Source organism: Mucor velutinosus (assembly GCF_035048745.1).
Source record: "Mucor velutinosus strain NIH1002 chromosome Unknown tig00000165, whole genome shotgun sequence".
NCBI lineage: Eukaryota > Fungi > Mucoromycota > Mucoromycetes > Mucorales > Mucoraceae > Mucor > Mucor velutinosus.
Genome location: NW_027041913.1, coordinates 2,321,983 through 2,343,215, shown reverse-complemented (window position 1 = coordinate 2,343,215; position 21,233 = coordinate 2,321,983). Strand labels below are relative to the sequence as shown.

The 21,233-nt window shown below is 45.6% G+C and overlaps 9 protein-coding genes across 9 annotated transcripts; all 9 read left to right on the top strand.

Annotated features, from left to right (window-relative positions):
* Positions 1 to 52: 52 nt before the first annotated feature.
* ATG11_1 (oligomeric, coiled-coil, peripheral membrane protein) lies at positions 53 to 3,321 on the top strand (the record flags this gene model as incomplete). Its single annotated transcript, XM_064823100.1, has 2 exons — positions 53 to 61; positions 106 to 3,321. 2 exons carry the CDS (start codon positions 53 to 55, stop codon positions 3,319 to 3,321), a joined length of 3,225 nt encoding a protein of 1,074 aa, XP_064679700.1.
* Positions 3,322 to 3,849: 528 nt separating this feature from the next.
* Positions 3,850 to 5,019, top strand: ATC70_003744 (uncharacterized protein; the record flags this gene model as incomplete). The annotated part of the gene is made up of 1 exon (XM_064823099.1): positions 3,850 to 5,019. The coding sequence occupies one exon, from the start codon at positions 3,850 to 3,852 to the stop codon at positions 5,017 to 5,019; it is 1,170 nt and encodes a 389-aa protein (XP_064679699.1).
* Positions 5,020 to 5,828: 809 nt separating this feature from the next.
* Positions 5,829 to 6,998, top strand: OXR1_2 (oxidation resistance protein 1; the record flags this gene model as incomplete). The annotated part of the gene is made up of 1 exon (XM_064823098.1): positions 5,829 to 6,998. One exon carries the CDS (start codon positions 5,829 to 5,831, stop codon positions 6,996 to 6,998), a length of 1,170 nt encoding a protein of 389 aa, XP_064679698.1.
* A 797-nt stretch (positions 6,999 to 7,795) lies between these two features.
* RAV1_6 (regulator of (H+)-ATPase in vacuolar membrane) lies at positions 7,796 to 8,713 on the top strand (the record flags this gene model as incomplete). Its single annotated transcript, XM_064823097.1, has 1 exon — positions 7,796 to 8,713. The coding sequence occupies one exon, from the start codon at positions 7,796 to 7,798 to the stop codon at positions 8,711 to 8,713; it is 918 nt and encodes a 305-aa protein (XP_064679697.1).
* Positions 8,714 to 9,135: 422 nt separating this feature from the next.
* On the top strand, positions 9,136 to 12,069 carry RAV1_5 (regulator of (H+)-ATPase in vacuolar membrane; the record flags this gene model as incomplete). Its single annotated transcript, XM_064823096.1, has 1 exon — positions 9,136 to 12,069. The coding sequence occupies one exon, from the start codon at positions 9,136 to 9,138 to the stop codon at positions 12,067 to 12,069; it is 2,934 nt and encodes a 977-aa protein (XP_064679696.1).
* A 953-nt stretch (positions 12,070 to 13,022) lies between these two features.
* On the top strand, positions 13,023 to 13,979 carry RAV1_4 (regulator of (H+)-ATPase in vacuolar membrane; the record flags this gene model as incomplete). Its single annotated transcript, XM_064823095.1, has 1 exon — positions 13,023 to 13,979. The coding sequence occupies one exon, from the start codon at positions 13,023 to 13,025 to the stop codon at positions 13,977 to 13,979; it is 957 nt and encodes a 318-aa protein (XP_064679695.1).
* A 425-nt stretch (positions 13,980 to 14,404) lies between these two features.
* Positions 14,405 to 17,338, top strand: RAV1_3 (regulator of (H+)-ATPase in vacuolar membrane; the record flags this gene model as incomplete). The annotated part of the gene is made up of 1 exon (XM_064823094.1): positions 14,405 to 17,338. One exon carries the CDS (start codon positions 14,405 to 14,407, stop codon positions 17,336 to 17,338), a length of 2,934 nt encoding a protein of 977 aa, XP_064679694.1.
* A 970-nt stretch (positions 17,339 to 18,308) lies between these two features.
* On the top strand, positions 18,309 to 19,469 carry ATC70_003738 (uncharacterized protein; the record flags this gene model as incomplete). Its single annotated transcript, XM_064823093.1, has 1 exon — positions 18,309 to 19,469. One exon carries the CDS (start codon positions 18,309 to 18,311, stop codon positions 19,467 to 19,469), a length of 1,161 nt encoding a protein of 386 aa, XP_064679693.1.
* Positions 19,470 to 20,263: 794 nt separating this feature from the next.
* Positions 20,264 to 21,202, top strand: ATC70_003737 (uncharacterized protein; the record flags this gene model as incomplete). Its single annotated transcript, XM_064823092.1, has 1 exon — positions 20,264 to 21,202. The coding sequence occupies one exon, from the start codon at positions 20,264 to 20,266 to the stop codon at positions 21,200 to 21,202; it is 939 nt and encodes a 312-aa protein (XP_064679692.1).
* Positions 21,203 to 21,233: the final 31 nt, after the last annotated feature.

Sequence of the window (21,233 nt, the reverse complement as noted above, 5' to 3'; positions counted from 1 at the left end):
ACTCCCAATAACAACCCAGTCCACTCCTTTCAAGTCTCTCTCTCCCTTTGGAATGCCAATGGTCTACGTCAATCAACGGTACATGATGTTCTCCATCATGTTCAGAACACTCATGTACTGCTTGTCACTGAAACCTGGCTAACCTCTGGTTCTTTCCCTACTAACTGGTCTCAATTCCACCTCTATGGCTCTAAAGTACCTGGTGCATTTAACCGTGGTTCTGGTGGCATTACTGCCTTTGTCTCTCCTTCCTGTCCTTTCTCTGTCTCTCAACTTCCGTCTTACAATGCACACACTTTGTCCCTTAAGGTTGGTACCCTTACGGTTCATTGTGTGTATCTGCCTCCACCCTTATCTTCGGATAAGGTGCTCTCGCTTCTTCGCTCGTTACCCGTAACCAGTGATACCATCCTTTGTGGTGATTTCAATGCTCGCTTTGGATCTCTACTGGGTGATACTAATGCTAATCCTCGTGGTACCTCACTACTTCCATGGCTGGAGGAGTCCTCTTTTTCCATTCTCAATGAGTCTTTAGCATTTGGTACACCCACATTCACAACTTTTCGACGTCAACAAGAGGTTCATAGCATCATTGATCTGTTTCTTACAAACATTGGCGAGGCTGCTCTGTTACATCCTCAACTGGTGGTTGAATCTGATCTGTCTCTTGGCTCTGATCATCGGCTGATGGTACTTACTTTCGAGTATGTGCCCCCTCCCGATGATACTCTTGGTTCTGGTAACTCTGGTGGTTTAGCCCCTAGACGGCAATGGAAGCTCTCGAAATTGAGGAAAAAGCGGCTTTTGGGCTTGCTTCGTGAATCCTTTCGATCTTCTGTTGCTCCTTTGGTTGGTTCTCTCTCTGGTTTGGTGTCTGCTCCCCCTGGTGTTTGTCCAGATATTGATGCACTCAACGATTCTTTGAATCAATGTTTGTATGAATCTCTGGATAGCTCAATTGGTGTGAAATCTGGTCGTCCTGGCCACTGGAAAAAGTACTGGACACAGGAAATTGAGGATGCTGCTCGTGAAAGAGATACTATGTATAGTAGATGGAGGTGGGCAAGTCGTTTTGCCAAAGTCGAAACATGGAATCTCTATCAAGCTGCTCACAGGCGTTTTCGTTCTCTTGTACAAGCTGCTAAGCGTCGATCGTGGAATCAGTTTTGCTCTGATTTAGAAAAGGACTTTTCGAAAGCCACTGCTGCAATCAAGCGCATTAAAAGAAACAAGGAATGCTCTGCAACGTACAGTCATCCAGACGGTCCAACTGCCTCTGTCAACACAATGGCGTCTCATCTTGCCTCTGTCTATGATGGCTCCCTGTTGAATCATGCGTCTCGCCTTGCTGCTCCGTCCAATTTCCCTGACTTGCCTTATGATGTGTCCACCGCTGATTTGGGTCTATTTGATGCTGATACACTTGTCTCCCTCATTAAGCGTTTGCCAAATGGAAAAGCTCCTGGTCCTGATCATTTGAAAGCTGAAATGCTGAAGGCTCTAGCATCTGACATTGCACCCGTATTGTCTCTGCTCTTTACACTCTGCTCTCAGTGGTCGTATACACCAGCTCTATGGCGACATGCTCAAGTCTTTCCCATTTACAAGAAAGGTGATGTATCTGATCCTGCAAACTTTCGTCCAATTTCGCTTACTTCGGTGATGCGTAAATTGTTCGAATTCTCTCTGATGCCTGCTCTTGATGAACATTCGCCTGCACTTGATGTTGCTCAAGGTGGTTTTCGCCCACAGCGTAGTCCTCTGGATCAAGCCCTCTGTTTACATGACTTGATGCACGACTACTTCCTCACCCACCATCACTATCCTGTGGTTGCTTTCCTGGACATCAAATCAGCGTATGATACCGTGGATCGTCGTGTGATTTGGGATGCTCTCTCTCGTTCTTCTCTGCCTCGTTCAGTTCTCAGTTTGCTCATCCACATGTTCGATGATGTACTCGTGTCTGTGTTGATTGCAAATCACACCTCTGTTCCCTTTTCGCCTGCTACTGGCGTATTACAGGGTTCAGTGCTCAGCCCTCACTTGTACTCTCTGTACATCAACTCTCTGCCTGCTGTTCTTCGTTCTGCTGTCAGTCGCGGTACTATGGTATCACCACCTGGGATGCCTAGTGTTTGCGTGAATAGCCTGCTCTTTGCTGATGATGTGGCCATATTTGGCTCTCGTACTGATGTGCAAACCATGTTGGATGTCGCTTCAGATCACTCGTTCTCTCTTGGCTACAGATGGAAACCATCAAAATGTGCTGTACTTTGTGCTCCAACAGCCTCTACTCGTCATCCATTGTCCCTATACGGTGAACCTCTTCCTGTGGTAGAGGAATTCACGTATCTTGGTATGCCGTTTAGATATAAAGGTCTGTATGCCCCTGGGATTCTCAATCTGCGTGCTTCTGGTGCTATCAAGACAATGGCATTGTTGAATTCGGTTGGTGTCAATCGAAATGGTTTTTCTCTGTTGCTTTGTGCTCGTTTGTATAAAAGCTTTATTCGACCCAAGCTGGAATACGGCTTAGCTATATCGCATCTCTCTTTCCGTGACTTCAAGGCTCTTGATGCTCTGCAAAATCGATTGGTTGGTATGTTTGTTGGTAGTACATGGTACAATGTTGCCAAACATTTGACCTGTATTCCCAGCATGAAGCATCGATATAACGTTCTGATAACACGTTATGCTCTTCGTGCTGATACTCTTCCTGATGATTGCTTGTTGGTTCTGCTTCGTCGTGGCTTACTGTACACTCGTCTAGACAGATTTATTTGTCAAAACCCGTTGTATCTGACACTATCTGATCCGCCGCCATTCACCACTGCTGGTCTTACTGAAATCTTCGATTCGTATTGGCAAGATCAAGTGGATCGTCAACTTGCTACCGCTGCTGCTACTGGTGCTCAGACTCTCCTTCGTGCTTGTCGTCCGTCTGTCTCTCGTCCAGATCCCATTCTGTATCTGCCTATTGGTCGATCTGCTCGTAGTCGTCTTGTGCGGTGGCGTCTTGGACGTTTCACCAATATGCGTGAAGAATGTCCGTGCACTACCGGTGAGTTTATCTCCCGAGATCACTTTCTGACATGTCGCGCTCTGGATCGTACCTTTTTTGATGCTTTGCCACCTGCTCCACCTGGTATCCATCGCATTGATCATGCTCTGAACTGTCTTCCAGACAAAGCTTCAGCTGGTCCACCGTACTTTTGGTCTGCTTTGCTCCTTTTGTTGCATGCCATTGATTGCCTTGTGCATCCTCTGGCTGTGATCCCACCAGATCCAGATCCTGGATCGCTCTGGTTTTCTGCTCATTGATGAACGTTTGTTGTTTTTGCTTTCTCGGTGCGATGCCACGGTGGTAAGTAATTATCAAAGTTCCCATCCGTTGGTCATTCCTCCAGATCAAATCAACAATACCAGTATTCATGCCGTTCCTTTGCCACTACCACACTTTCCTTTTTCCCTTTTTCTTAGTTAGTGTCCCCTTAAGGGTTTTTTGTACCTGCTACTCTTTTGTTTCTAGAATTCTAGGCTAATGCTCCCATCGAGTGCCCATTGAATTCATGTATATAATAAAAATCAACGTTAAACTGAGCTACATCCCCACCTTTCTTTCCGCTAACCAATTTTTTTAATACATTGAAGCCCAGTAATATTGAAAAAATTGATCCAACTCTACAAATCCATACAATACATAGCAAGAACACCATTCCAGACGACACCAAAGTAAACCAGGCATTAAGCTCTGCGTCCTCTCTCTCTCCAGGTCAAAAACGGCCAAGTTCCTCAAGATCTCCACCTTTTTTCGCTGTAGATTTCACTCAACAGATGAAAACAAAGAAAATGACACTCTCTCAAACCTCTCAGCACCACCATCCACAAACATCAGTTGATATCATCAACATTTCTACTGATTTTGGACCAACAACTCCTCCATCTGCCTCTCCAGCGAGTGAACAGCAACTTTCAACCTTTATGATTGAGGTTCGAAATCGCTTAGCTCGTCTGGAAACCGCCCATGTCGAAATTGAGCGGTTAAAAACAGCCCTGGCAGAGTCTGAAGCTGCTCGTCACGCTCTCGAAGCCCAACTTGCAGCTGCTACTGGTACTACAACTAGCCTGGCTCCCAAGCCATCATCATCCCACCCACCTCCTGCCACTACTACCACCACAATAGCATCAGCATCAACTACATGCACCAATGCTACCTCTGCCACCTCTTTGTCTCCAGGAAATCAACCATCTTTTGCTGCCGTCGTTGCATCTAATACAGGTGCAAAGCGTAAGAAGAAGCCTGCTGCTCGTCCTCCTCCTCCATCTGCCACCAAGGCATCCGCTACTCTTGCTCGTCTTTTTGCTCCTCAAAGTGATATACCATCTGGTTATCAATTTGTGTACTATGCTACTCCTGTCCGCCGTCGTCTTTCTGAGCTGCGTCGCCTTGTTCAAGGCGTAGGATTGAATAACTCTCGTGTGCTGGATATTCAATATCCTGTACAGAATGTGATTTCTTTCCTTGTTCATAATGACTATGTACTCACCCTCACCAAAGCCATGCATCTACATGGTCGTGGCTGCTCTCCGTTGATTGACTTTGATCCATGTGATCCAGTCAATCTCAAAGATCCCAAATTTGCTTCTCTCTCTCCTGATCTGCGTGTCCAAAAGGCCATTGAGGTCGAAAACCTTCGCTGCCTTCGTTCGCTGTCTTTTGTCCGTCGCTCTGTCCGTGTTTCTGTTGCTCGTTCTTTTCTTTTGTATGATCGCATCAACCAAGCCCAATTTGATGCCATTTTGAAAGAAGAAATGCCTGCTCGTTCCTCCTCCTCTGCTGCTGCTAAACCACCATCCCGATCCTCTGATCAAGAGCGTTTAGCCAAGAAACAACGTTTGAGTTATTTTGGCTACCTCTTGCATCATGATGCTGAAACTGCCTCTCTCTTGGCTTATGCTGTCTCCCCAACTCTCTCTGCTACCAAGGATCTTGAAATGTCAGAGCCTTCTGATAACTGATTGACACCTTGTTGTTGAAATCGTTTTGCTCTCTCATTCCCACTCTCATTGTTTCTATTTCTGCTGCCTTTGTGGTAGTGTCCGTATTCACTTTGTCCTCCTTCTCTGCTTCTTTCTCGTTTGGTCTTTGTCTCTCTACTCATTTTGCTATATGCAAATGCCTCGTTTTCTCCTTTTTTTTCTTGCTTTTTTTGTGCCACTGAGGTCTGTGGGTTTATTTTGTCTGTGCTGCTGTCTGAACATCGAGGTATCCTCAATTGCATGTCTCATACACCATAGCTTCTTATTCTCTACCCTTTTATCTCACTTGTTTTACTCCTTTTTCCTGCCTGTACTTCTTTTTTACCAGTTTAATTTTTAGTTTAGGACCTTTTTTCCCTTTTCTGGACACTTGCATGTTGTTCCTGCATGGAGATCAAACTATCAATTTAAGCTTTTTTGCTGTACGTCGCTTCTCAAGACTTGCAACTAATGATCCAAAGATCGCATGCATATAAGTCTATATTTTTTACATTGCTAATTCATTGTAATCAATAAACAACCATAAATTTTCGCCTGAGCTACATCCCCCACCTTTCTTTCCGCTAACCAATGTTTTTAATACATTGAAGCCCAGTAATATTGAAAAAATTGACCCAACTCTACAAATCCATACAATACATAGCAAGAACGTCATTCCAGACGACACCAAAGTAAACCAGGCATTAAGCTCTGCGTCCTCTCTTTCTCTAGGTCAAAAACGGCCAAGTTCCTCAAGATCTCCACCTTTTTTCGCTGTAGATTTCACTCAACAGTTGAAAACAAAGAAAATGACACTCACTCCAACCTCTCATCAGCACCACCATCCACAAACATCAGTTGATATCATCAACATTTCTACTGATTTTGGACCAACAACTCCTCCATCTGCCTCTCCAGCGAGTGAACAGCAACTTTCAACCTTTATGATTGAGGTTCGAAATCGCTTAGCTCGTCTGGAAACCGCCCATGTCGAAATTGAGCGGTTAAAAACAGCCCTGGCAGAGTCTGAAGCTGCTCGTCACACTCTCGAAGCCAAACTTGCAGCTGCTACTGGTACTACAACTAGCCTGGCTCCCAAACCATCATCATCCCACCCACCTCCTGCCACTACTACCACCACAACAGCATCAGCATCAACTACATGCACCAATGCTACCTCTGCCACCATTTTGTCTCCAGGAAATCAACCATCTTTTGCTGCCGTCGTTGCATCTAATACAGATGCAAAGCGTAAGAAGAAGCCTGCTGCTCGTCCTCCTCCGTCTGCCACCAAGGCATCCGCTACTCTTGCCCGTCTTTTTGCTCCTCAAAGTGATATACCATCTGGTTATCAATTTGTGTACTATGCTACTCCTGTCCGCCGTCGTCTTTCTGAGCTGCGTCGCCTTGTACAAGGCGTAGGATTGAATAACTCTCGTGTGCTGGATATTCAATATCCTGTACAGAATGTGATTTCTTTCCTTGTTCATAATGACTATGTACTCACCCTCACCAAAGCCATGCATCTCCATGGTCGTGGCTGTTCTCCGTTGATTGACTTTGATCCATGTGATCCAGTCAATCTCAAAGACCCCAAATTTGCTTCTCTCTCTCGTGATCTGCGTGTCCAAAAGGCCATTGAGGTCGAAAACCTTCGCTGCCTTCGTTCGCTGTCTTTTGTCCGTCGCTCTGTCCGTATTTCTGTTGCTCGTTCTTTTCTTTTGTATGATCGCATCAATCAAGCCCAATTTGATGCCATTTTGAAAGAAGAAATGCTTGCTCGTTCCTCCTCCTCTGCTGCTACTAAACCACCATCCCGATCCTCTGATCAAGAGCGTTTAGCCAAGAAACAACGTTTGAGTTATCTTGGCTACCTCTTGCATCATGATGCTGAAACTGCCTCTCTCTTGGCTTATGCTGTCTCCCCCACTCTCTCTGCTACCAAGGATCTTGAAATGTCAGAGCCTTCTGATAACTGATTGACACCTTGTTGTTAAAATCGTTTTGCTCTCTCATTCCCACTCTCATTGTTTCTGTTTCTGCTGCCTTTGTGGTAGTGTCCGTATTCACTTTGTCCTCCTTCTCTGCTTCTTTCTCGTTTGGTCTTTGTCTCTCTGCTCATTTTGCTATATGCAAATGCCTCGTTTTCTCCTTTTTTTTCTTGCTTTTTTTGTGCCACTGAGGTCTGTGGGTTTATTTTGTCTGTGCTGCTGTCTGAACATCGAGGTATCCCCAATTGCATGTCTCATACACCATAGCTTCTTATTCTCTACCCTTTTATCTCACTTGTTTTACTCCTTTTTCCTGCCTGTACTTCTTTTTTACCAGTTTAATTTTTAGTTTAGGACCTTTTTTCCCTTTTCTGGACACTTGCATGTTGTTCCTGCATGGAGATCAAACTATTAATTTAAGCTTTTTTGCTGTACGTCGCTTCTCAGGACTTGCAACTAATGATCCAAAGATCGCATGCATATAAGTCTATATTTTTTACATTGCTAATTCATTGTAATCAATAAACAACCATAAATTTTCGCCTGAGCTACATCCCCCATCTCTTTCCGTTTTTCATCACTTTTTGCCACCCTCTCCGTAAAAAGTCTCCTTAGAATCACGAAAAACGCTATTTTCCCAACAATCAGCAATTCAATCAACTCCAAAACTATACCAGTATACTTGCCTTTAGTCTCTGTCTATTGTGTTATAGTTTCAAGTTTATTGAACATCTCCTTCATATTTTTTTGGATCTTCAACAATTTCTAAAAAAATAATCAGCAATATGCCCGAGTTTCAGCACCCAACTGATATGAATCAGGTTACTGTTATCATGCAACAGTTACAGCAACAACTTGCCTCTCTTTCTGAACGTGTTAATCAACATGATGGTATTTTGGCTCGTCTCGATGCTTTGGAAAAGGAAAACCAAGCCTTGAAAAAAATTTTACACGACAAGGATCTGGTCATTGAAAAATTGCAAGCCACGTCACAGGATTCTGTTACAAGCACCCCCATCAAGGGGGCATCTGGATCCACCACCTCTGCTACTGCCACCACTGATTCTGGTACTATTAGCTATTCTGCTATAGCTAAGAAGGCTGCACATCGCCCTGATCCAACTAAAGCTACTAAGAGAAAGTTGGCTGCTGGTCGTCTCTTCAAAACGTCTGCTGCTAAGGGTCCCCAAGGATACCAATATGTATATATTGGTAGATCTGGCAAGATCTTACGCTCTGAAATTCGACGCACTCTCAAGGCCATTGGGGTGGATACGTCTCGTATCCTCGACATCAACTTCCCTGCCTCCGAAGCTATTGGTATTCTCTTGCATACCCAATATGTTGCTGAATTCTTGGCTCTGCTCCGTGCAAGTGAATCGGAAATATTGGAGGATTTTGACCCGTTGAATCCTGCTAATATTGCCGACCCACAATACGATGCCTACTCTGAACACGATCGAATGGATCTCATTGCTGAGATGGTCAATGCTCGCAGCGTAGATGCTCTGTCCCACATCCGCCCACTTAATGTGAGTAGTGTTGGCCGTTGGTTCCTGGATCTTGGATGGATAGGTCAAGCCGAACTGGACGAGGCTGTTGCTGGTGCTATGGACCGACTAAAGGAAAAGGACCCTAAAAAGGCTGCTTTCTTGTTCAAGCGTCGCCGTGATACTTCTACTGATTCTGAAATGGAGATCTAATGTCTCTTAACAATGAATCATGGTCTGGTAATTTGAATAATGTGTCTGTCCCCCCGGTTTTTGTCTCTCTCTCTCTTTGGAATGCGAATGGTCTTCGTCAAACAACAGTTCATGATGTTATTTCTCATATTGTTGATACTCATGTTCTGTTTGTCACTGAAACTTGGCTCACTTCTGGTTCCTATCCGATTGACTGGTCTCAATACCACTTGTATGGTTCAAAAGTACCTGGTGCTTTCAACCGTGGTTCTGGTGGTATCACTGCTTTTGTCTCTCCTTCTTGCCCCTTTACGGTCTTCCAACTCCCTTCATACAATCCGCACACTCTGTCTCTCAAGGTTGGCACCCTAACGGTTCATTGTGTTTACTTTCCTCCACCCTTATCCTCTGATAAGGTGCTCTCGGCCCTCAGCTCATTACCTATGACTAGGGATACTATTCTCTGCGGTGATTTCAATGCTCGGTTGGGTCCTCTGACTGGTGATGCTATCTCCAATGCTCGTGGTAATGCTCTCAAACCTTGGTTTGACGAACATTGCTTATCTGTGCTTAATGCGTCTTTGGCTTTTGGTGTCAAGACTTACTCTTCTTTTCGGCAGCAGCAAGAATTGAGTAGTATTATCGATTTGTTTCTGACAAATATTGGTGATGTTGCTTTGGTGAACCCTCAACTGGTGGTTGAGTCTGATCTGTCTCTTGGTTCTGACCATCGATTGATGTCACTTACTTTCGGGTATGTGCCACCTCTCGATGACACTGTGGCTCCTGGTGATTCTGTTCTGGCTCCTCGGCGGCAATGGAAGCTCTCGAAATTGACGAAAGAGAGGCCTTTGGGCCTACTCCGTGAATCCTTTCGATCTTCTGTTGCTCCTCTGGTTGTTACTCTCTCTGGTTTGGTGTCTGCTCCTCCTGGTACTCGTCCCGACATTGATGCACTCAACGGTTCTTTGAACCAATGTTTGTATGAATGTTTGGATAGCTCAATAGGTGTGAAGTCTGGCCGTCCTGGCCATTGGAAGAAATACTGGACGCAAGAGATCCAAGACGCGGCTACTGAACGGGATCGTCTCTACAGTCGATGGCGGTATGCCCTTGGGTATACTAAGATTGATTGTTGGGTCTTATACAAGCAAGCTCATCGCCGTTTTCGCTCTTTGGTACAGTCTGCTAAGCGCAAGTCCTGGCATAAGTTCTGTGGTGCTCTGGAAAGAGACTTCTCAAAAGCTACTGCTGCTATAAAACGCATCAAGCGCAATAAAGAGTCTTCACCTACGTACAGTCACCCAGATGGTCCTGCTGCTTCTGTTGCTACTATGGGCTCTCATTTGGCTACGGTCTACGAAGGTGCTCTGTTAAATACTGCTTCTCGTCCTGCTCCTGTCACTCCTATGGTTTCTGACTTGCCTTTCTGTCTCCCTGCGGACATGTCTTTGTTTGATACTGATACCTTGGTACTGTGTATTAAACGTCTGCCGACTCACAAAGCTCCTGGTCCTGACCATATCAAGGCTGAGATGTTAAAAGCTCTGACCTCAGAAATTGCCCCAGTGCTCTCTCTGCTGTTTCACCTCTGCTATCAATGGTCTTATACTCCTGGTTTATGGCGCCAAGCCCAGGTGTTTCCGATTTTCAAGAAGGGTGATGCTTCCGATCCTGGTAATTATCGACCAATTTCGCTCACTTCGGTGGTGCGTAAGTTGTTTGAGTTCTGTCTCATGCCGGCTCTGGATGAACACTCCCCTGCTCTGGATATTGCTCAAGGTGGCTTCCGTCCTCAACGTAGTCCTCTGGATCAAGCCCTCTGCTTGCATGACTTGATGCATGATTACTTTCTGACTCACCGTCGCTATCCTGTGGTGGCTTTCTTGGATATCAAGTCAGCTTATGATACTGTCGATCGTAGGGTTATATGGCAAGCCCTGGCTGGTTCTACACTTCCTCGTCCTGTTCTGGGTCTTCTGATGAACATGTTTGACGATGTCTCAGTCTCAGTCTTGATTGCTAATCATACCTCTGCTGCCTTCTCTCCTGTTACTGGTGTACTTCAAGGCTCAGTACTCAGTCCTCATTTGTATTCGTTGTATATCAACTCCTTACCGAATCTTTTGCGTTCTGTTGATACTGGTGCTACGATGGTCAGTCCTCCTGGTGCTAGTCGTCCTATTGCCATCAATAGCTTGCTCTTTGCCGATGATGTTGCTATCTTTGGGTCTTTGTCTGGTGTCCAGTCTATGTTGGATCTTGCTGCTGAACACTCTGTCTGTCTTGGTTATAGGTGGAAGCCATCTAAATGTGCTGTGCTCGGTTCTCCTGCTGCCCTCTCTGATGCTCGTCTTACTCTCTACAATGAGCCGCTGCCGGTGGTAGATGAGTTTGTGTACCTTGGTATGCCATTTCGATATAAAGGGCTACATGCTCCTAGTATCTTGTCTCTGCGGTCCGCTGGTGCTGTCAAGGTTATGGCTTTGCTGAACTCTGTTGGTGTCAACCGTAATGGTTTCTCTCTGCTGCTCTGTTCTCGTCTGTACAAGGCTTTCGTTAGACCCAAGATTGAGTATGGCCTCGCTATATCTCATCTTGACTATCGTACCTTTGAGGCTCTTGACAAGCTCCAAAACCGGCTGGTTGGTATGTTCGTGGGTGGTTCCTGGTTCAACGTTGCTAAGCACATTACCTGTCTCCCTTCAATGAAACATCGGTATAATGTCTTGGCAACTAGGTATGCTCTTCGTTCTGCTACTCTACCTGAGGATAGTCTTGTGGTGGTTCTTCGTGGTGCTCTGTCGTACACTCGACTGGATCGGTACATCTGTGAAAACAGTTTGTATAGATCTCTGCCTGACCCTGTCCCTTCATTTGCTGGTCTCAAGGCTCACTTCTCTGACTTCTGGCAAGATCAGGTTGACCAACAACTGGCTGCTGCTACTACTACTGGTAAACATGTTCTGCTTCGTGCGTGCCGTCCTTCTGTCTCTCGCCCTGATCCCATACTGTACTTACCTATTGGTCGATCTGCTCGTAGTCGTTTGGTTCGTTGGCGTCTTGGTCGTTTTGCAAACATGCGTGAGGAATGTCCCTGCATGGATGGATCTTTCATCTCTCGAAATCACTTCCCTCAATGTCGTGCTTTGGATCGTGATCTGTGGGATGCTCTGCCTGCTGCTCCTCCTGGTGTACATGCCATTGACAATGCCCTGAACATGCTGCCTATAAGTGGTTCTGCTGGTCCTCCAGTATACTGGTCTGCGTTACTATCTTTGCTTCATGCAATCGACTGTCTGGTCCACCCTTTGGCTACTATCGCCCCTGATCCTGATCCCGGATCATTGTGGTTCTATCCTCCCTCTCATGGCTAACTGAGATGAACGTTTGGCCGATTGTTTTCTTTGTGCGGTGCCTCGGTGGTAAGTCAAATCAAAGTTCCCATCCGTTGGTTCATCCCTCAAGATCAATCGTGCCACTACAAGTAGTCTTCTGCTCTTTTACTGCCATCTCAAACTTTTTTCCTCATCTTTTCCGTTGTCTCTGTTGAGGTTTTCTTTCTTTAGTCTATATAGTTACTAGTTTTATGGCATATGCTCATACCGAGTGCCCAATTATAAAACATCGTATATAAATAAAAACAATCTTTAAACTGAGCTACATCCCCATGGATGCTTGAATGGCTCACTTGGTTAGAGCTTCATGCGGAAGCAGTGAGTATGCCGAGAGGTCGTGGGTTCGAATCCCACCTTCGCATCCATATTTTCCGCCTTTCTAACCTGGCATGTTACTCGGTATTTGTGCTTGCACGTTTAGGTGTGCTGCGGTGCGTCTGGCCGGTTTCTACCTTGAGTCCTGCTCGTCTCCCCCGTCTTGCGGCGCGGCCATTGCTATTCCTCCCTCTGTTTCTCCTCCTCTCTGGTGGGTTTTGATGCCGTTTACTTTATTGGTCCCCTCCCTTTTAGCAGCTCCCCTAACCTTTAATTTAAAACATGCTTTTCCCCGCCGAATCACTGTTAGTCTTGCAATATATGATCATACCGATTCCGCAGTTGACTACATTTGTAAATAAATAAAAAACCAATATTAAACTGAGCTACATCCCCATCTCTTCCCGTTTTTCGACACTTTTTGCCACCCTCTTTGGAAAAAGTATCCTGAAAACCACAAAAAACGTAATATCTCATCATCCAGTACTCCAATCCACTCGAGATTGTACCAGTATACTTGCATCCATCAACAGTTTATTGTGTTATAATTTCAGAATTGTCGTACACCTGTTTCATATTTTTTCAAATTGTTGGAATTTCAAAAAATATTCAACGCCATGGACACCAATCTACAAGCTCTGGATATGAGTCACTTTCCAGCGATACTGCAACAAATCCAGCAACAACTTACTTTGGTAACAGAGAAAGTTAACAAGCATGAGGACCTCCTTACACGTTTGGCTGCTTTGGAACAAGAAAACAAGGATCTGAAAAAAATTTTACAAGACAAGGACCTGGTTATTCAAAAATTACAACAAGGTCCAGTTACTAGTCACACCACTTCTCCTGGTTCGGGTCGACCCAAGGGGGGCGAAAGTTCCTCTATCCCAGTGTCTCCAAAGCCTCTCAAGGAAGCTCCTAACTTCGCCCAAATCGCTACTGCTGCTGCTCACAAGCCTGATCCTAAGAAAAAAGACAAAAAACGTCTTGCTGCTGGCCGTGCCTTTACCACTCCTGCTACCAAAGGTGTCCAGGGCTATCAGTATGTATATATTGGTAGATCCCGAAAGATCCAACGTTCTGAAGTGCGTAAGCATCTAGCTAATGCTAGTGTTGATCTGGGTCGTGTCTTGGATATCTGCTTTCCTGCCTCCCATATTATTGGTGTTCTGTTGCACGTTCAATACGTTGAGGAATTTACTGCTTTATTGACCAAGGCTAAGGGTGAACTGTTTCCTGCTTTTGATCCATTGGACCCCAGCAATATTGCTGATCCCAAGTACGCCAGCCTCTCTGATGATGATCGTCATGCTCTGATCCACCAATTTACTGAAGCTCGCTGCCTGCAAACTTTGTCCTTCCTCCGCCCACTTAATGTTAGTGGTGTCGGTAAGTACTTTATACAGAAAGGTTGGATCTGCGATGAAAGTCTCTCTGTTGCCGTTGCTCAGGCCGTTGAACGCTTTGCTAAGAAGGAGCCCAAAAAGGCTGATTTCCTGTTCCGTCGCAAGCTGAACTCTGATTCCCAGGACAAGGCTGGATCTGATAGTGATATGTCTGATGTGGATCAATAATGAGTTCCTTCTCTGCCCCATCTATACTGCCTAATAATGTTAATGTGCCTGTCTCCCCGGTTTTCGTCTCTCTTTCACTCTGGAATGCCAATGGTCTTCGCCAATCAACAGTCCATGATGTTCTCTCTCATGTACTGGATACTCAGGTTCTGCTGGTTACTGAAACTTGGCTTACATCTGGCTCTTTTCCAACAAACTGGTCTCAATTCCATCTCTATGGTTCAAAAGTACCTGGTGCTTTCAATCGTGGTTCTGGTGGTGTCACTGCCTTTGTCTCTCCTTCCTGTCCCTTCACTGTCTCCCAACTACCTTCTTATAATCCGCACACTCTGTCTCTAAAGGTTGGCACCCTTACGGTTCATTGTGTTTACTTTCCTCCACCCTTATCATCTGATAAGGTGCTCTCGGCCCTTAGTTCACTACCTATGACTAGGGATACTATCCTCTGTGGCGATTTCAATGCTCGGTTGGGTTCTCTCACTGGTGATGCTATCTCCAATGCTCGTGGTAATGCTCTCAAACCTTGGTTTGATGAACATTGCTTGTCTGTGCTCAATGCGTCTTTGGCTTTTGGCGTTACGACGTACTCTTCTTTTCGGCAGCAGCAAGAATTGAGTAGTGTCATTGATTTGTTTTTGACAAATATTGGTGATGTTGCTTTGGTGAATCCTCAACTGGTGGTTGAGTCTGATCTGTCTCTTGGTTCTGACCATCGATTGATGTCACTTACTTTCGGGTATGTGCCACCTCTCGATGACACTGTGGCTCCTGGTGATTCTGTTCTGGCTCCTCGGCGTCAATGGAAGCTCTCGAAATTGACGAAAGAGAAGCCTTTGGGCTTACTCCGTGAATCCTTTCGATCTTCTGTTGCTCCTCTGGTTGTTACTCTCTCTGGTTTGGTGTCTGCTCCTCCTGGTGTTCGTCCAGATATTGATGCACTCAACGATTCTTTGAATCAATGTTTGTATGAATCTCTGGATAGTTCTATTGGTGTAAAATCCGGTCGTCCTGGCCATTGGAAGAAGTACTGGACACAAGAAATTCAGGATGCTGCTACTGCACGCGATCGCTCATATAGTCAATGGAGGCATGCCTTTGGTATTGCCAAAATTGAAAAATGGTTCTTATACAAAGTTGCTCATCGCAAGTTTCGTTCCCTGGTACAAGCTGCAAAGCGAAGGTCCTGGCAACAATTTTGTACTGCCCTGGAGTGTGATTTCTCAAAAGCTACTGCTGCTATTAAGCGCATCAAGCGTAATAAAGAATCCTCTCCTACGTACAGCCACCCTGATGGTCCTGCTGCTTCTGTCTCTGCTATGGGTTCTCATCTCGCCTCGGTGTATGATGGCTCTCTGCTTGCCACTGCTACTCGTCCTGCTGCTCCTCCCACCTTTGACTCTGTTCTGCCTTTCTGTGTGCCTGTGGACATGTCACTGTTTGATGTTGATACTTTAGTATCTCATATTCGACGGCTCCCAACACATAAAGCTCCTGGTCCAGATCATATCAAGGCTGAGATGCTCAAGTCCTTGGTCTCTGAGATTGCTCCTGTCTTGTCGTTGCTCTTCAAGTTGTGCTATCAATGGTCGTATACTCCTGCTCTCTGGCGCCAAGCCCAAGTCTTTCCCATTTTCAAGAAAGGTGATGCTTCTGACCCCGCCAACTATAGGCCTATTTCTCTGACTTCTGTTGTGCGCAAACTGTTTGAGTTCTCTCTCATGCCTGAGCTGGATGCCCATTCTCCTGCCCTTGACATTGCCCAAGGTGGTTTCCGCCCTCAACGTAGTCCTCTGGATCAAGCCCTCTGCTTGCATGACTTGATGCATGATTACTTTGTTGCGCACCGTCGTCGTCCTGTTGTCGCTTTCTTGGATATCAAGTCAGCATATGACACAGTCGATCGTCGTGTTTTCTGGTCTGCTTTGGCTGGTTCTAGTCTTCCTCGTGCTGTTCTGGGTCTGTTGATCAACATGTTTGATGATGTGTCTGTTTCTGTCTTGATAGCTAATCACAACTCGGTTGCTTTCTCTCCTGTTACTGGTGTTCTGCAAGGCTCAGTGCTCAGTCCCCACTTGTACTCGTTGTATATCAATTCTTTACCGAGTCTTTTGCGTTCTGGTGCTACTGGTGCTACTATGCTGCCTGTGCCTGGTGCTGATGCTCCTATTGCTATCAATAGTCTCCTGTTCGCTGATGATGTGGCTGTCTTTGGTTCAAAGTCTGAGGTTCAGCGTATGTTGGATCTTGCTGCTGGTCATTCTGTCTCTCTTGGATATAGGTGGAAGCCTTCCAAATGTGCTGTGCTTGGTACTGCTGCTGCTCTTGCTGGTTCTCCTCTGGTACTTTACAATGAAGCTCTGCCTGTCGTTGACGAATTTACATACCTTGGTATGCCATTCCGATACAAAGGCCTGCATGCTCCTGGTATTCTGTCTCTGCGTTCTGCTGGTGCTGTCAAGACCATGGCTCTGTTAAACTCTGTTGGTGTCAACCGCAATGGTTTCTCTTTGCTGCTCTCCTCTCGCCTGTACAGGACATTTATTCGTCCTAAGCTTGAATATGGTCTGGCCATCTCCCATCTCTCTGCTCGTGATTTCACTGCTCTGGATACTCTGCAAAACCGACTTGTTGGCATGTTTGTGGGTAGTACCTGGGTCAATGTCGCCAAGCACATTACCTGTCTCCCCAGTATCAAACATCGCTACAATGTCCTGGCTACCCGTTTTGCTCTGCGTGCTGATACTCTGCCTGACGATTGTCTGCTGGTTCTGCTTCGTGCCCATTTGCACTATACAAGGTTGGATCGTTTTATATGTGAAAACCCTCTGTATCAGTCGCTGCCTGACCCTGTTCCTTCCTCTGCTGGCTTGCGCACTACCTTTGCTGCCTATTGGCAAGATCAGGTTGATCTCCAGCTCTCTGCTGCTGCTGTCACTGGTCGTCATACTTTGCTTCGTGCTTGTCGTCCTGATACCACAAGGCCTGATCCCATCCTCTATCTGCCTCTTGGTCGTATTGCCCGTAGTCGTTTGGTCCGTTGGCGCCTTGGTCGCTTCACAAACATGCGTGAGGAGTGCCCATGTATGTCACCTGCAGGTGTTCACATCTCTCGTGATCACTTTTTGTACTGCCGCGCTCTTGATCCTGACTTAATCGATGCCTTGCCGCCTGCTCCTCCTGGTGTGCACCGTATTGATCATGCTCTTAATTGCCTGCCAACCACTGCCTCTGCTGGTCCTCCTGCTTACTGGTCTGCTCTACTGAACCTACTGTATGCTATCGATTGCCTTGTGCATCCTCTGGCTGTTATTGCTCCGGATCCAGATCCAGCGTCTCTTTGGTACTCTCGTACTGGTTGATCTGACAGGGATGAACATGTTCCATTGTTGTTTTCTACGTGCGGCTCCTCGGTGGTAAGTCATTATCAAAGTTCCCATCCGTTGGTTGTCCCTCGAGATCCTCAATGTGAGCACCACTAGTCTCCATGTCCTGCACTCTTGTCACTGCATTTTTTGTCCTTTTGAAAGTGCTCTGGAGGATTTTTTTAGTTACTTGTTATATATTTGTTCTTGAAATTAGGCTATGCTCCCATCGAGTGCCCACTAAATTTCATATAAATAAAAACCAATCTTAAACTGAGCTACATCCCCGGATGTTTGAATGGCTCACTTGGTTAGAGCTTCATGCGGAAGCAGTGAGTATGCCGAGAGGCCGTGGGTTCGAATCCCACCTTCGCATCCATATTTTCCGCCTTTCTAACCTGGCATGTTACTCGGTATTTGCGCTTGCACGTTTAGGTGTGCTGCGGTGCGTCTGGCCGGTTTCTACCTTGAGTCCTGTTCGTCTCCCCCGTCTTGCGGCGCGGCCATTGCCATTCTTCCTTCTGTTTCTCCTCTTCTCTGGTGGGTTTTAATGCCGTTTTCATTACTGGTCCCCTCCCTGTAGTAGCTCCCCTCAACCTTTAATTTAAACATGCTTTTTCCCGCCGAATCACTGTTAGTCTTGCAACATATGATCATACCGATTCCGCAGTTGACTACAATTGTAAATAAATAAAAAACCGATATTAAATTAAATTGAGCTACATCCCCACCTTTCTTTCCGCTAAAGAATTTTTTATATACTTTCATAGCCCGAATTATCTCGAAGATTCCTATAACCCATCATCTCCCATCAAGTACTTGCTATATCAATACCATAACCGAGCAAAACACTTTTAACAAGATTACACCTGCTGACACCCTTTCGTCCGGTCAAAAAAGGCCAATTTCAACCCTCTCTCCACCTTTCTTTGCTGCTGATATCTCTCAACATTTAAAAGCAAAGAAAATGCAACCTCAAGACCTCTCCAAAGCATCTCATTTCACATCCTCGATCGATGTTGACCCCAACTCGATTGACTTTGGTCTCACTTCCCTCCCACCTGCTTCGCCCACTGATCAAACTGCGTTGTCGACCTTTATGGTTGAGGTCAGACATCGTTTGAGCAGATTAGAATCTGCCCATGTCGAAATTGCGCAGTTAAAAACAGCCCTGGCTGAATCAGAGGCTGCTAGAGACGCCCTTGCGGCTCAATTGGCAGCTATCAACGCTCAATCCACCACCAATGTTGCTCCCACCACCATAGACGTTGTATCGTCGAACACTCCAACACCACCATCAACAACATCTGCCTCCAAGTCTACCCCCAGCTACTCCCAATCTCAAGTTACAGCACAACCATCTTTTGCTGCCGTCGTTGCATCCAATGCAGGTGCAAAGCGTAAGAAGAAGCCTGCTGCTCGTCCTCCTCCATCTGCCACCAAGGCATCCGCTACTCTTGCTCGTCTTTTTGCTCCTCAAAGTGGTATACCATCTGGTTATCAATTTGTGTACTATGCTACTCCTGTCCGCCGTCGTCTGTCTGAGCTGCGTCGCCTTGTTCAAGGCGTAGGATTGAATAACTCTCGTGTGCTGGATATTCAATATCCTGTACAGAATGTGATTTCTTTCCTTGTTCACAATGACTATGTACTCACCCTCACCAAAGCCATGCATCTCCATGGTCGTGGCTGTTCTCCGTTGATTGACTTTGATCCATGTGATCCAGTCAATCTCAAAGATCCCAAATTTGCTTCTCTCTCTCGTGATCTGCGTGTCCAAAAGGCCATTGAGGTTGAAAACCTTCGCTGTCTTCGTTCTCTGTCTTTTGTCCGTCGTTCTGTCCGTGTTTCTGTTGCTCGTTCTTTTCTTTTGTATGATCGCATCAACCAAGCCCAATTTGATGCCATTTTGAAAGAAGAAATGCTTGCTCGTTCCTCCTCCTCTGCTGCTGCTAAACCACCATCTCGATCCTCTGATCAAGAGCGTTTAGCCAAGAAACAACGTTTGAGTTATCTTGGCTACCTCTTGCATCATGATGCTGAAACTGCCTCTCTCTTGGCTTATGCTGTCTCCCCAACTCTCTCTGCTACCAAGGATCTTGAAATGTCAGAGTCTTCTGATAACTGATTGACACCTTGTTGTTGAAATCGTTTTGCTCTCTCATTCCCACTCTCATTGTTTCTGTTTCTGCTGCCTTTGTGGTAGTGTCTGTATTCACTTTGTCCTCCTTCTCTGCTTCTTTCTCGTTTGGTCTTTGTCTCTCTACTCATTTTGCTAAATGCAAATGTCTCGTTCTCTCCTTTTTTTCTTGCTTTTTTTGTGCCACTGAGGTCTGTGGGTTTATTTTGTCTGTGCTGCTGTCTGAACATCGAGGTATCCTCAATTGCATGTCTCATACACCATAGCTTCTTATTCTCTACCCTTTTATCTCACTTGTTTTACTCCTTTTTCCTGCCTGTACTTCTTTTTTTACCAGTTTAGTTTTTAGTTTAGGACCTTTTTTCCCTTTTCTGGACACTTGCATGTTGTTCCTGCATGGAGATCAAACTATCAATTTAAGCTTTTTTGCTGTACGTCGCTTCTCAGGACTTGCAACTAATGATCCAAAGATCGCATGCATATAAGTCTATATCTTTTACTTCGCTAATTTATTGTAATCAATAAACAACCATAAATTTTCGCCTGAGCTACATCCCCATCCCCTCTTTCCGTTTTTCATCACTTTTTGCCACCTTCCCCCGGTAAAAAGTATTTCCTCACTATAAAAGCGGTTTATCTCGACAACAAACACTCCAACTAGCCTTCAGTTGTACCAGTTTACTTGCATTTAGTCAACGTACATTGTGTTATAACTTCCAGTTTGTTGGACATCTTTTTCATATTTTATTGAATCTCCAAAGTTTGATAGAATATTTTCAGCCATGCTCAACAATAATCAGCAATCTATGGATTTGAATCAGCTCATCCAAACTGTTCAAGAACAACAACAACAGCTGATCTCTCTTACCGAGCGAGTACAGCAACATGACAATCTCCTTGCTCGCCTGGACCTTTTGGAAAAGGAAAATGGAGAATTGAAAAATCAGTTACAGGCCAAGGACCTTGCAATTGAAAAATTACAGGGCCAACTCTCATCCCGCCGCACCAATCAAGGTGCTCAAGCCAGCTCTCAGGTAACACCACCCCAAAAGCTTGTTACTACTCACCAACCCGATGCTACTCAAGGTAGCTACGCATCTGCTGCCCGTAAAGGTGCTCAACATCGTGATCCTGCCCGTACTACCAAGCGACGTCTTGCTGCAGGTCGTATGTTCCAAACCGCCACCACCAAAGGTCAACAAGGATACCAGTATGTGTATCTAGGCCGCTCTGGTAAAATCCTGCGCTCTGAGGTTCGTTACCAACTTCGCCGAGCTGGTATTGATACTGGCCGTGTGTTAGACATCTGTTTCCCTGCCACTGGCGTCATTGGCATCTTGCTCCACATCCAATATGTTGAGGAATTTCTTGCCTGTATGCGCAAATGTGAAGCTGATCACATTGAAAACTTTCAACCTTTGGATCCCAACAACATTGCTGATCCCAAATATGCTGATCTTGCCATTGAAGAGCGTGAGCAATTGATCTATGAATTCACCAACACCCGTGCTCTGCAAACTCTCTCTTTCCTTCGTCCACTCAACGTTAGTGGTGTTGGCAAATACTTTGTCTCTGCTGGCTGGATCTCTCAAGAAGAGCTAGATATAGCCGTCTCTGAAGCTATCGGTCGTCTTGCCGAGAAGGAGCCCAAAAAGGCTAAATTCTTGTTCAAGCGTCAAAAGGACGATCATGACAGCAATGGCTCTGCTATGGAACTCTAATGAGTAACATAGCTACTAGCCATACTCCCAA